General features: G+C 42.2%; 1 protein-coding gene and 1 long non-coding RNA gene across 7 annotated transcripts in view; one reads left to right on the top strand and one right to left on the bottom strand.

Moving 5' to 3' along the window:
• Positions 1–246: 246 nt before the first annotated feature.
• LOC139360043 (uncharacterized) lies at positions 247–12334 on the top strand. Its single transcript, XR_011616980.1, has 3 exons — positions 247–418; positions 11866–12067; positions 12248–12334. It is a non-coding gene; the product is annotated as an uncharacterized lncRNA (long non-coding RNA).
• The window catches only part of LOC105498224 (trafficking protein particle complex subunit 8), a 116611-nt gene continuing 114698 nt past the window's right edge, over positions 12071–13983 (bottom strand). For 4 of the 6 annotated variants that reach the window (XM_071085496.1, XM_071085498.1, XM_071085497.1 and 1 more), the window contains one exon: positions 12450–13859. In XM_071085496.1, the coding sequence (XP_070941597.1) occupies positions 13625–13859 (235 nt within the window). In that variant the 3' untranslated portion in view covers positions 12450–13624. Of the gene's footprint in view, positions 13860–13983 lie in introns of all 6 variants that reach the window. The other 2 variants (XM_071085500.1, XM_071085499.1) reach the window with 2 other exon arrangements.

The raw sequence follows: 13983 nt of genomic DNA, 5'->3' as shown, positions 1-13983 counted from the left end.
CACTATCTAAAAAGAAAGTATAAAATTTTCCTTTCATAAAGGATATTTATATTTATAAAGGAAATTTCCATCGTAAAGATGTCTCCATACCAAGAAGAGAGGCTCCTGGAGACAACCCTTACCACCTGATATGGTTTGGCAGTGTCCCCACCTAAATCTCATCTTGAATTGTAGTTCCCATAATCCCCACATGTCATGGGAGGGACCAGGTGGGAGGCAATCTAATCATGGGGGTGGTTCCTCTCATGCTGTTCTCGTGATAGTGAGTTCGTTCATGGGAGATCTGATGGTTGTATAAGGGGCTTTCCCCCATTTTGCTCAGCACTTCTCCTGCTGCCACCATGTGAAGAAGGACGTGTTTGCTTCCCCTACCACCATGATTGTAAATTTCCTGAGGCCTCCCCTGCCACGCTGAACTGTGAGTCAATTAGACCTCTTTCCTTTATTAACTGCCATTCTCAGATATGTCTTTATTAGCAGCGTAAGAATGAACTAATACACCACCTGAGAGGCTCTTCTTAGCATGATGAAACAACTTTTAGTTATCATGCTTTTCCTCTCATTCTCTTTCCCAGAACTTGCCCCCAACTCCAGCCCAAATCCCCCTTTCTTTTGTTTAGCCTAAAATGGTATATAAGTTTCAATCATCTGGCCACCTTCTCAGGTCACATTTTTTCTTTGTGAACTACTCCAAATTCTGCTATGTGTTACCTCATATAATGCTAATTTCAACATTTTAAAGGCAAAGGCTATGGACAACATTGATGCAAACTTGCACTCCTAGTGCCCTCTAGTGGATATAGTTGGTTTCATGCATCACTTGCTAGGGTTTTAGTGAAACTTTCCATAAAAAGGAATGCTCTGTCACTATACTCTGTCCTCTCTCCTTTCTCTTCCTCTATTTTTTGGTCTTGTCCATGTTCCCAAGATATACTGACAATGTTACTCAGTGTTAATGCTAATAAAACTCTATTTACAAAACAGGTGTTTATTTAGAAAAATAGCCGTACCCATTTATTTGTGTCTGGTGGTTTTTGTGCTGAAACAAAAGAACTGAGTAGTTGCAACAAAGACTGTATGACCTGCAAGGCCTAAAATATGTATTATCTGTCATTTTACAAAAAAAAGTTCACTAACCTCTAATCATGGAACATATCACTAGTTCTGAAAGATACTTTGGCTAGGAAAGACTAGTCCCCAGTTGAATATGTTTGGGAAACCCTCCATTAATACATTAAGCAGTAAAGAAACCTCTTTAATTTTAATTCTGTATTTATTTAATTAGTTTACTTCGGGAATTCTTTTTTCACCAAAGACCTATTAATATCATATTCATTGAAACATATTTTGGGAAACATTACTTTATAATGTTGTGTTTTCTTAGAGTCAACAATTCTTTTTTTCATAATAGAAGAATTGCTTTCTAAAGAATAGCACTATGCTTAGCTTTCATTTATTGTATAACAATATTTTAAAAATTCATTTTCAGTCAGGCACAGTGGCTTATGTCTATAATCCCAGCACTTTGGGAGGCTGAGGCGGGTGGATCACCTGAGGTCAGGAGTTCAAGACCAGCTTGGTCAACATGGTGAAACCCCGTCTCTACTGAAAACACAAAAATTAACCAGGCATGGTGGCTCACGCTTGTAATCCCAGCTACTTGGGAGGCTGAGGCAGGAGAATCAATTGAACCCGGGAGGTGGAGGTTTCAGTGAGCCGAGATTGTGCCACTGCACTCCAGCCTGGGCAACAAGAGTGAAACTCCACTCAAAAAAAAAAGGAAAAAAAAATTCATTTAATCTTGTTACTCTGGAATTTTTTTCCTATTTATACTGCTGTTTCTTTGTCGTCTTCTGTTTTTTTTTTTTTTCTTTTTGACAGTCTTGCCCTGTCACCCAGGCTGGGGTGCAGTGTCATGATCTCAGCTCACTGCAGCCTCTGCCTCCTGGGTTCCAGTGATTCTCCTGCCTCAGCCTCCTGGGTAGCTGGGATTACGGGTGCGTGCCACCACACCCGGCTAATATTTGTAGTTTTAGTAGAGACGGAGTTTCACCATGTTGGCCAGTCTGATCTCAAACTCCTGACCTCAGGTGATCTGCCTGCCTTGGCCTCCCAAACCACTGTGATTACAGGCATGAGCCACCATGTCTGGTCTGTTGTCTTCTTTATTCATTCATTTCATTTTTGAGCATGGTCAATTTTTAAATGCTTAATTATGCACCTCAAATATTCAGAAGAAAATGTACTTTTAATATGATTTTCCATGATTATTAACGCAGGATTCCACAGAATATGGAAGTAAAAAAGTAGGAGTAGAAACTAGCCCTGCTTTTTAATGGAAATTTCATACTGTGCCAAAACCAGCTAGTAGACCTTTTAACAAATAATTAGGCCTGACTCTTGAGGGTTGAATAAAGCAAAATGAGTTTACAAAGGAGACTGAGGTAGGGCATGATGGCTCATGCCTGTAATCCCAGCACTTTGGGAGGCTGAGGTGGGTGGATCACTTGAGGCCAGGAGTTTGGACCAGGCTGACCCAAATGGTGAAACCCCATCTCCACTAAAAATGCAAAAACTAGCTGATGTGGTGGCACATGCCTGTGAGAGAGGAGGTAAAAAGAAACTAGTTAGGCAGATAGTTAGGGCAAAGAGTCCTCAGCAGAACTTCCTTTCTAAGAAAAAGCAGCCCCAGAAATCACTTCTCTTCTAACAAAGAGCAGCCTGGAAGATTGGGCTGCAAACAAAGATAAGGAAGCAGCTCCAGCAAAGAAGGGGAGCTTCCTGGGTAATCAGCAAGCTTCACTTACATATGGGGGGGGGGTCCCAGTAAGCACATTCCTTTCCTTTTTTGGACATACTCAGATAAGGAAGCTGAAAGTTTGCATGGGTATTCCTGCAGCTGCACTGAGAGGAAGGGGTACCTGGTGCCAGGCATGTCAACCATGGGGGCTTCACCTCCCCCCCCCTTTTTTTTCTTTTTTAGCACATGCACAGTAGGAAAGAGATAAGCAACATGGAGTAGCTCAGGCCAAGGACCCACCTACATAATAAAGGTTTGGGGTGGAGCTACCATAAATTCATGCCTTACGCAAATGAGATGCCCAGCCCTCATCAATTTCTTATAAAAGCTTTTACGTTCAACTGTAGAAGCGGCAGCACTTTTCGAGACTCCTCTCTGCAGCAAAGAGCTGTTCTTTCTTTTGCCTATTAAACTTCTGCTCTAACCTCACCCTTGGTTTGTCCATGTCCTTGATTTCCTCAGCCATGAGACCAAGAACTTCGGGTGCCACCCCAGGCAATGAGGCCATTTCACCTGTAGTACCAGCTACTCTGGAAGCTGAGGTGGGAGGACTGTTTGAGCCCAGGAGGTTGAGATTGCAGTGAGCCAAGATCATGCCACTGCACTCCAGCCTCAGCAATAGAGCAAGACCCTATCTTGAAAAAAAAAAAAAAAAAAAAAAAGGAGACTGAAAGGAGTTTCAGGAATGTTAGAGGAAAACCAGAAGTGTGTCCATCCCACTTTTATTTCCATGCTTCCATAGAATTTTCAGTTAATAATCATGGAAAAGCATCTTCAAAGTGCTTTTTCTGTGTCTGTTATGACAGCCAAGATGAGAGTGTCCTTTTTTTGAATTGGAATCTGGAGAAAAACAGAAGGCAGGGCCAAACAATTTTACTGGCAACTCATTTTTGTATGAAAAAAAAAAATCTTGCAATAAAGCAGGGTGGAGGTAAAATACTCAGCATCAATTTCTACATCTGCTAATCTTGGTTGGCTGAAAAGTAGCAAAAGCTAAAATTAGTTGTGTATATAAGTTTTGATCATAAGGTAAATTACTGGAACACTGTATTACTACAGTACCATCTTGCAAATAGTTGGCCAAGAAACTCCTTTTAAAAACGAGTTTAACCAGGCATGGTGGTGCATGCCTGTAGTTCTAGCTACTTGGGAGGCTAAAGTGGAAGGATCACTTGAGCCCAGGAGTTGAAGACCAGCCTTGCAACATAACAAGACCCTGTCTTAACATATTTTTAAAAATAAGTTTAGAAACCAGACTAGGTATAGATAGAAAATAACACAAGAAAAAAAAGGAAGAAAGAAGAGAAAAATTGTCTGAATGATGTTATGGAGCAGACAAAATATGTAACCAAAGATATACCCATAAAAATGTAAAAACTAACACTTAAGAAAGCAATTCATTTTACATAACAAAAGTACAAGGCAGAGATATAAGATCACAGAGATAAGATGATAATAATGACATGAAAAAAGTGAAAAATAAAAATATAACCAGGGTACCTAACCCTGGGTGGTTATTTAGCCTTCGAAAAACACAGATCAGGCCATATTCTAGAAGTGGCTACCATAAGACTTTCAAATATCAGCTGTCTCGATAGCACTAGTGAGTTTTTGTTGTTTTTTGTTTTGTTTTGTTTTTGAGACAGAGTCTCGATCTGTTGGCCAGGCTGGAATGCAGTGGTGCAATCTTGGCTCACTGCAAGCTCTGCCTTCCGGGTTCACGCCATTCTCCTGGCTTAGCCTCCCGAGTAGCTGGGACTAGAGGCGCCCACCACCATGCCTGGCTAATTTTTTTGTATTTTTAGTAGAGACGGGGTCTCACTGTGTTAGCCAGGATGGTCTCAATCTCCTGACCTCGTGATCCACCCGCCTCGGCCTCCCAAAGTGCTGGGATTACAGGCATGAGCCACTGCGCCCGGCCACTAGTGAGTTTGTTAATCAACATTGTTGACAAAAAGAAAAGCAAACTCTGTAAAATATTTAAAGCGGTTTATTCCAAGCTAACATGCATGACTGTGGCCCGGGGAATAGTCTTGGGAGGTCCTGAGAAAGCGTGCCAAAGGCAGTAAGGTTACAGTTTGGTTTTATATCAAACTGTATAAACTTTTGGGAAGACCGAAGTTACAGGTAAAGACATAAATCAATATGTGGAATACATAAATTATACATTGATTCAGCCCAGAAAGGCAGAACATCTTGAAGTGGAGGGCTCACAGGTTATAGGTGGATTCAAAGATTTTCTGATTGGCAATTGGTTGAAAGAGTTAAGCTTTGTCTAAAAATCTGAAGTCAGTAGGAAGAAATAGTTAAGATAAGAAGTGTTGTGGAAGCCAAGGTTCTTCTATGTAGATGAAGCCTCTAGGTAGCCTACTTCAGACAGAATAGATGATAAATGTCTCTTTTCAGACCTTAAAAGGTGTCAGACTCTTAGTTAATCTCTCCTATATCTAAGGAAGACCTGACTGTAATAATGAAGATTTTCTATGGATGCAAACTTCCCCTGCAAAAGATACCTTTGCAGGGCCATTTAAAAATATGTCAAAGAAATGTATTTTGAGGGAAAATGTTTTTATTTCCCTCATGGTCTGCTGTCATGGGATGCTGTACCAGTCAGATTGCAATTTGGTATTGTATTGCCAGAGGCTGTTTTGTCAGTCTTGTGATCTGTAATTTAATGTTAATGCTGGTCAGCTATGTCTGAACTCCAAAAGAGAGGAGGTATAACAAGGTGTGTTTCACTTCCCTTCCTGTTACGGCCTGGAATTTAGTTTTTCAGGATTCTCTGGGATCCCCTTGGCCAAGCCTAAAATTCTGTTCAGTTGGTTGGGGGCTTAGGATTTTATTTTTGATTTACAACTTTAAGAATATATGAGTGGTGTTCGAACTAAGTGTTTTGACTAGAGATATTGTACAAGTGTATGAAGTGGCTTAAGAATCTAGTTAAGGGCTGGGTGGAGTGGCTCATGCCCATAATCCCAGCACTTCGGGAGGCCAAGGCAGGTGCATCACTTGAGGCCAGGAGTTTGAGACCAACCTGGCCAACATGGTGAAACCCTGTCTCTATTAAAAATACAAAAACTAGTCAGGCATGGTGGTATGCACCTGTAACCCCAGCTACTTGGGAGGCTGAGGTGGGAGGATCTCGTGAGCCCAGGAGGTGAAGGTTGCAGTGAGGCAAGATCACACCACTGCACTCCACTCTGGGCAACACAGTGAGACCTTGTCTTTTAAAAAAAAAAAAAAACAAAAAAAAAAACTAGTTAGGCCAGTAGCCTATACCTGTCAGAGGAATTCGAACCAGAGATACTCCATTTTGAGTGAGGGCTAGGAAAATGAGGCTGAGACTTGCTTGGCTGCATTCTCAGAAAAATAGGCATTCCTAGCCTCTAGATGTTACAGTTAAGGGAACAAATTAAGTTTACTAAAACAGATCCAGAAGAACAAAGGCATTCCTAATTTTGCTTTAAAGATGATAATCTCTATTCTTGCAAAATATAGTAATTAAGAAAATTAATTCTTTATCACAAACCCTTGTAGCAGAGCACATCTCCCCATATACACAAGCATTGTACCTAGGGTAGATGGGTTCCTCCTCTTACTTTTGGGAACGTCCTGCTCTATCTATGGAGTAGCTGTCCTTTCACCACTTTACTTTCTTAACAAACTCCCTTTTGCTTTGCACTGCGGACTCGGCCTGAATTCTTTCTTGGGTGAGATCCAAGAATCCTCTCTTGGGGTCTGGATCGGGGCCCCTTTCCTGTAACATACCCATTGGAGTGGCATTCTCCACCCAGGGCTAAAATTCAGTCCTGGTTCCGGTCACTAAGCTATCAGAGGGTTCTGTCCCTTGATTCCAATCTGAAGTTTAGCTGAACCTTGTTGTCCATCATATCCGAATTCAGTGAACCCTTCTGCCAAAAGGTGGGGAACTGGAACTTCCCCAGGCATCTAAGTAATCATATGATTGTCTTGTTAATATGAAATATTTGTACATGTGGCCAAATTTATTGTAGCAGACTAGTGGGTAGACAGCCTGAGAGGAGGAGAGCTGTAGTGAATGTGAATACACATCCCAGTGTTAGTGATATGGCTCTGATGAGTGGAGGAACACCAGGGCTCTTGTCTCACGCGAATTAGATAAAATGACACAGACACACGTAGAGTGGTTTTTAAGGAGTGAAGAGTTTAATAGGCAAGAAAGAAGGGAGAAGATGGAAGAAGCTCCCCCGTATAAAGACAAAGGGGAAGTGTGTAATGAAAAGGGTTGGGATGAGTTAGGGAGGGCTAGTGTGGAAGCAGCTTTTAGGGCTGTTTTTTAAGGAATGGAAAGGGGAGTAGGGGAAGGATTTAGGATTTCTGGGGTCAGCTAGGTTTATCTAGAACAGAATGGTTGTGGAGGGAGGTATTGAGGATAGGAGAGTATATGGGTTTGGCACCATGGGGTAGATAGGCAAGACAATTTGGTTGATAAGGTGCAGATCCTGAACTAACCTGTAAGACTTGTCTGGTTTTCGGACAGGTAAAATGGGGGAATTGTAACGAGAGTTCATAGGCTTTAAAAGGCCATGCTGTAACAGGTGAGTGATAACAGGCTTTAATCCTTTTAAAGCGTGCTGTGGGATGGGATATTGGCATTAAGCAGGGTAAGGGTGATTAGGTTTTAATGGGATGGTAAGGGGTGCATGACCTGTTACCCAGGAGGGAGTAGAGGTATCCTATACTTGTGGATTAAGGTGGGGAGATACAAGGGGAGGATGTGAAGGAGGCTTTGAACTGGGGAAAAGGGCGGCAATGAGGTGTGGCTGTAGCCTAGGAATAGTCAGGGAAGCAGATAATTTAGTTAAAATATCTTGATCTAATAAGGGAGCTGGGCAGGTGGGGATAACTAAAAAGGAATGTATAAAAGAATATTGTCCAAATTGGCACCAGAGTTGGGAAGTTTTAAGAGGTTTAGAAGCCCGGCCATCAACACCCACAATAGTTATGGAGGCAAAGGAAACAAGTCCTTGAAAAGAAGGTCATGTGGAGTGGGTAGCCTCCGTATCGATTAAGAAGGGGGCGAACTTACCCTCCACAAGTGTCTGTGATGGTCCAGGAGGCTTCTGAGGTGATTGGGGCAGCATAAGTCTTCAGCCGCTAAGCCAAGAGGATCTGGGAAGGCGTCAGTCAGAGAGCCTTGGGCCAGAGTTCCAGGGGCTCTGGGAGTGGCTGCCAGGAGAGCTGGACAGTCTGACTTCCCGTGGGGTCCCACACAGATGGGACATGGCTTAGGAGGAATCCCGGGCTGCAGGCATTCCTTGGCCCAGTAGCCAGATTTCCAGCACTTGAAGAAAGATCCTGGGGGAGGGGGAGGCGGTCCTGGAGGAACACCTGGCCGCTGTGGTTCAGGCATTTTGAAGTTCTTGTGTGTTGGAGATGAGGCTGGAGTTTCTCTCACAGTGGAGGAAAGTAATTGCAACTCAGAAATACGTTGCTACTTGGCTGCCTCTACTCTATTTTTGTACCCCTTGAAGGTGAGGCTAATTAAGTCTTGTGGGATTTGAGGGCCAGAATCTAATTTTTGGAGCTTTTTCTAATGTCAGGAATGGGTTGGGTAATAAAATGCATATTGAGAATAAGACGGCCTTCTGGCCTCTCTGGGTCTAGGGCAGTAAAGCGTCTGAGGGTTGTTGCCAAATGGGCCATGAACTGGGTTGAGTTTTTATATTTGATGAAAAAGAGCCTAAACGCTAACTGATTCGGGAGAGGTCGGATAAAGAAAAAGGAGCGTTAACCTTGACTATGCCTTTAGCTCCAGCCACCTCTTTAAGAGGAAATGGTTGGGCAGGTGGGGGAGGGCTAGTTGCAGAACAAGTAACCTGGACCGGGTGTGAGGAGGGGAGGTGATAAAAGGATTATAGGGTGGGGAGTGGAGGCTGAAGAAGAATTGGGACCTGGCTCAGCCTGGCGAGGACCAGCCTGAGGAGGAGGAGAGAGGTCAGATGGGTCCGTGGAAAAGGATTCGAAGGACTCAGATCTTGGGGTGGAGACTGAAGGAACAGACAGGAGAGAAAGAAGAAAGATTTGGGACAACTCGCATTGGGAGCAGAGACTAGGGAGGGACCAATGTGTAAAAGCATGCCGGCAAGTCAGGTACCTTGAACCATTTGCCCATTTTTCAACAAAAATCATCCAGGTCTTGTAAAATGGAGAAATCAAAAGTGCCGTTTTCTGGATAGTTAGAACCATTATAGAGTTTGTATTGGGGCCAAGCAGTGTTGCAAAAGAAAATAAGATGCTTAGGTTTTAGGTCAGGTGAGAGTTGAAGAGGTTTTACGTTTTTGAGAACACAGGCTAAGGGAGAAGAAGCGGGAATGGAGGGTGGAAGGTTGCCCATAGTGAAGGAGGCAAGCCAAGAGAAAAGAGAGGGTAGAGACACGGAGAAGGGGGGTGGTGAGCAGCTAAAGCAGGTGTCCCTCCAATTGACTTGCCACCAAGGGAATGTGGGTGAATGATCAAGGCAGGCGTCCCCGCGGTGATCAGACACCGGTGGAGTGTGGGTGAATGATCAGGCAGGCGTCCCCGCGGTGATCAGACACCGGTGGAGTGTGGGTGAATAGTCAGGCAGGCGTCCCGGCGGTGATCAGACACCGGTGGAGTGTGGGTGAATGATCAGGCAGGCGTCCCCGTGGTGATCAGACACCGGTGGAGTGTGGGTGAATGATCAGGCAGGCGTCCCTGCATGATTAAACACCAAGGGAAGACTGTCTTCTTGAGTCTGTGACTGGTGCTGGAGTTTTGGGTCCATGGATAAAACGTGTCTCCTTTGTCTCTAATAGAGAGGAAAAAGAACTGGAATTGGAAGGACAGGGAGACTGAAGGGTAGTGAGAGAGGAAGATTGAAGGGTAGCAAGAGAGGCTGGAGAAGAGGTGAAAAGACAGCTTACCCGATTTGAAATTGGTGAGATGTTCCTTGGGCTAGTTGGTCTGAGGACTCGAGGTTGTAGGTGGATCTCCTCACAGAGTGAGGGAGAGGACAGGGGACTGGTGTCCCAAAGAAGTCCGGGTCTGTGGCACCAAATGTCATGTGCGTCCATGTGAAGAGACCACCAAACAGGCTTTGTGTGAGGAACAAGGCTGTTTATTTCACCTGGGTGCAGGTGGGCTGAGTCCGAAAAGAGAGTCAGTAAAGGTAGATAGGGGTGGGGCCGTTTTATAGGATTTGGGTGGGTAGTGGAAAATTACAGTCAAAGGCGATGTTCTCTGGCAGGCAGGGGCAGGGGTCACAAGGTGCTCAGTCAGGGAGCTTCTGAGCCAGCAGAAGGAATTTCACAAGGTAATGTCATCAGGAACCGGCCATTTTCACTTCTTTTGTGATTCTTCAGTTGCTTCAGGCCATCTGGATGTATATATGCAGGTCACAGGGGATATTATGGCTTAGCTTGGGCTCAGAGGCCTGACAATGTTTGCCTCTTGGGCTCATTCAAATTCCAAAGAGAATCATTTACAGGTTACTGCCTCCAGGTTCATTCACCTCCACTAACAATCATTTACTACTCCTCAAAATTGCCACACCTCAAGTCTCCCTTTCCCCTGTGAAGTGTATAGTAGCATCTGGACCTCACTGGGTTACTGGGAAATCATTCTCATGTGACTCCCCTGTGCTTAAGCAGGTTAAATAAGTTTCACATGCCTTTTTCTATATCCGCTTATTGTCAGTTTATTTTCAGTGAACATTTTGAAGGCAGAGGGGAAGCGTTCCCTTGGCCCCTACATCTCGGTGCCCAGAACAGACCCAGTTTATCCCATTGTCCCCATAATTGTAATTGTTAATAGTGCCCTCCTTCATTCTCAAAATGTCTCATTTGGGATGAAAACTTATGTGGTCATCTTATCTATAACTCTCATCTACCTATACCTAGTAGGGACTGCATGTATCTGCCCAAAAGAACCTAATAATTGTGAATGGCAAAATAGGCCAACCAACACCAAAACCTTTGTAAGAGTTCATAGTTCTGATCAATAGCCAAGAAATAATAAAATTGATAGGCAAGCTGAGATTGTCAACCCCAGCCTTATTAAATGTTTAACCTAACTGAACAAATGAGCTACCAGAAACTCAATATTTCAATATCCTTGAAGTAGAAAATTACTCTTTGAACAAATCAATATCTTAGGGGCATGTGTTTAAAACACTGGCCTAGCTACCTAGAACTTTGAAAGATTAACATTTCCATGATGTGCCTGACAATTCAATCGACGTTATAAAGTGCTTCTCAGGCTTCCTGGGACAATGTTTCCCAAAGTGTACCATGCAGATCCTTTCTTCAGAACCGGGGCTTGTTAAAATCCAGACTTGAAAACAAATGGAAATTCACAACAAAAACAAAGTTTCATCCCCAAACCAGACCAACAAAATTGGGTTAAGGAGGTAGAACCTCTGTTATTACACTTTTAGTAATGCCCTAATGATTATGTGCCTACATTTTGAGAACCACTGCTCTACTGGGTTCTAAAAGCTGGAAGATTCCATAAGATTCCTTAGTTCTTGGCCAACTGCAATGTAGACGTCAGAATATTTCTCATGGTCTACGCCCAGAGGTACGCTGATGAATGTTTATCAAATTATTCTCCAGGGGGAAAAAAAAATCTTTTAAACTGCGTTTGTGTAAAGTTTGTATAGCACACACTTTACAAGTAAAATAAAATATGCAATACTCTTTTGTAAATTCCAAAAAGTCAATTGATTCTCAGGGTAGTTTGATTTTTGCTGAGCTCTTGTATAGAAAACAAACCTATGTTGCAACTGATAAGCAAGAATAATTTTAGTATGAATGCTGGTTGATATTTTTGTTTCTATTAAGGAGGAAGAGGAAGTGAGAAAACACATGTTGGATCTTCACTAGTTCATCAGTGATATAGGCAACTTCTTTGTTGAACTGGGTTAACAGTTGAAAAGTGTTAACACTTTTCAGATACTGCAGGAATATTTTCCTAAACTATTTGTGCTACTCCTAATAGCTACAAATACGCAACACTTTTAAATTTAATACGCATCACTAACATTTTCTCCAACACTTTCTTAGGTCTAGCATAGACAACAAAAATAAATCAAGCCCTGGTGTATAGCATTTGCCGATTTTCCTGAGGTAAACATTCCACTATTATCGATTTCAAGCTACCAGCAAGTCACTGAATGCGGGGTTGGCAAGAGATGAGCAGAAACACACCATTACATATTTCCAGGATACAGATGCAATAGAAATAATCTTGAGTAATATTTACAAGGTAATTTTGAGTGCTTTATTACCTTTACTTTTAATATATTCAGTTGTAGGTTTATGTAGTTTAATTTTTTTATTAGTGTCTAACAATCTGTTCAATTTAATATTCAGCTGAGTGGTTTAAATATGAGATACCACTGTGATTATGCCTCCTTCTCATTCTTGTTATTCCTTTGCTCCTCAGACTTTTTTATAAGCCCATGGCCCTAAACTCTCAAGAAGGGAATGAGTGTCCTTAGAATGTGACCTTCCTCTCCACCTTGTCCCACACCTGCTAAGACACAGAGTGGAAGGAGCTGAGAAGCCAGAGACCCACTTTAGATCCAGAAGCATAAGCAGCAGTTGCAGAGAGGCACACAGACTAACCACCCCTCTCTCAAGAAGAGTTGTTTCAAGTACAAGTTTGGAATCTTCTGTCTGAAAACGGGGTCTTTTGATCTCTCCCCACTTTGGTGCGGTATGCTCTGATTAGTGCCGGGATTGAGATGGAACAAACCATGGTAGCTGTCAATGGCACAAGGACCCCATCTGCTCCAGACTTGGCTGACCCTGGCTCTTGTACTCCCTGCCACCCACCCCTACACCCTGTCTTCCCTCCTTCTCCAATTACAAGAGAGCTTCATTTGAAACACCCTTGCTCCCATTTCTTTATCTGCAGCAGGGCTGAATTGAACTTTCCTATGTCCAAATGCCCATTCGCTGAATAAAAAGTTATTTTGAAACCAGACTTTCTAATCAACAGATACTCTATACAGTGAATAGCATGTCTTTATTCTATTTACAGTACATTTGTTATAAATATAATACATTTTTGAAAAGCTTATTTTTAATTAACTTGAGATTTATATTTTAAACAGATCAACTCAATTGTTAACGTTATATAATAAAGAATATGATAATTTTAATGACAAAAATTGTATTGTGAAATAGTACACTCTACTGAGATGAATGAGGGGGAAAAAAGTCAAAACTCCTTTCAAAACTATATTCAAAGCATCAGAAAAAATTTTTTTTTCTTTTTACAAAGTTATGTATAAGCCATAGGGACCACCAGATACTGAAATATGAAGACTCTATGACCAAAGTTCAAAACTGATTTTAAGGAACTGTGTGAAGCAAGACAGGAAAATTTGTATTTAACACTCTATAGAACTTCACAGTAAAGCTGGAATTTAGAGACTAATGGCTTAACAGGAGTACTGCCAACGCCTTTCCTTTCTCAGAATCATCTCCTAATATTCATATGCCATTGACAAGTTGTAACAGCAGACTTAGACTTTGTGTTTTCTTAAGATGGGGCTTAATAAGGTGCACAGATAAATGTTGAAATCCTGTATTATGAGCATGTAAATTATTCTCAGGGTTTAAAGAAATACAGAAAAGAATATAAGTATTCTCAGTCCAACGTGCTTTGCATCATAAACAAAATGACAAGTCAAAGTATTTTGCAGGGATAAGATATCAATCAACCTCCATAACAAGTTAGGTATATCAAATACTGCTGTAAAGCCCATCCAGCACAAACTGATTATCGTGGATTTCAGTACAAATGTCCAAGTTGTCACACATTATTGATGATGATCAGGGCAGGCATGGAATTCTGCTGACTTGTTTCAAACACTGTAACTTGGTCCGATAACTTGGCAAATACCCTAGGAGTTCCAAGGTTATAAACACCTGTATGAACAAAGCACGCTTTCAGCTGCAGACTATGAATCTCCTGGCTTTTAAGTTGAAGTTTATATTGTGTTTGTCCAAGCCACGTGAATGACCCATGGATTTCCAGTGCTTCTGGACTAAGGGAGGAGGAAAATGGTAAGTTGCAGGATTTTTTCTTTATAATTTTTTTCCCCAAAGTCACATTAACATATCCCTTTCTGCCGGGCACGGTGGCTCACGCCTATGATCCCAGCACTTTGG

The sequence above is a fragment of the Macaca nemestrina genome, chromosome 19 (genome assembly GCF_043159975.1).
Source record: "Macaca nemestrina isolate mMacNem1 chromosome 19, mMacNem.hap1, whole genome shotgun sequence".
NCBI lineage: Eukaryota > Metazoa > Chordata > Mammalia > Primates > Cercopithecidae > Macaca > Macaca nemestrina.
Note: the sequence above shows the minus strand (reverse complement) of the source record. Positions and strands in the feature narration are given on the sequence as shown.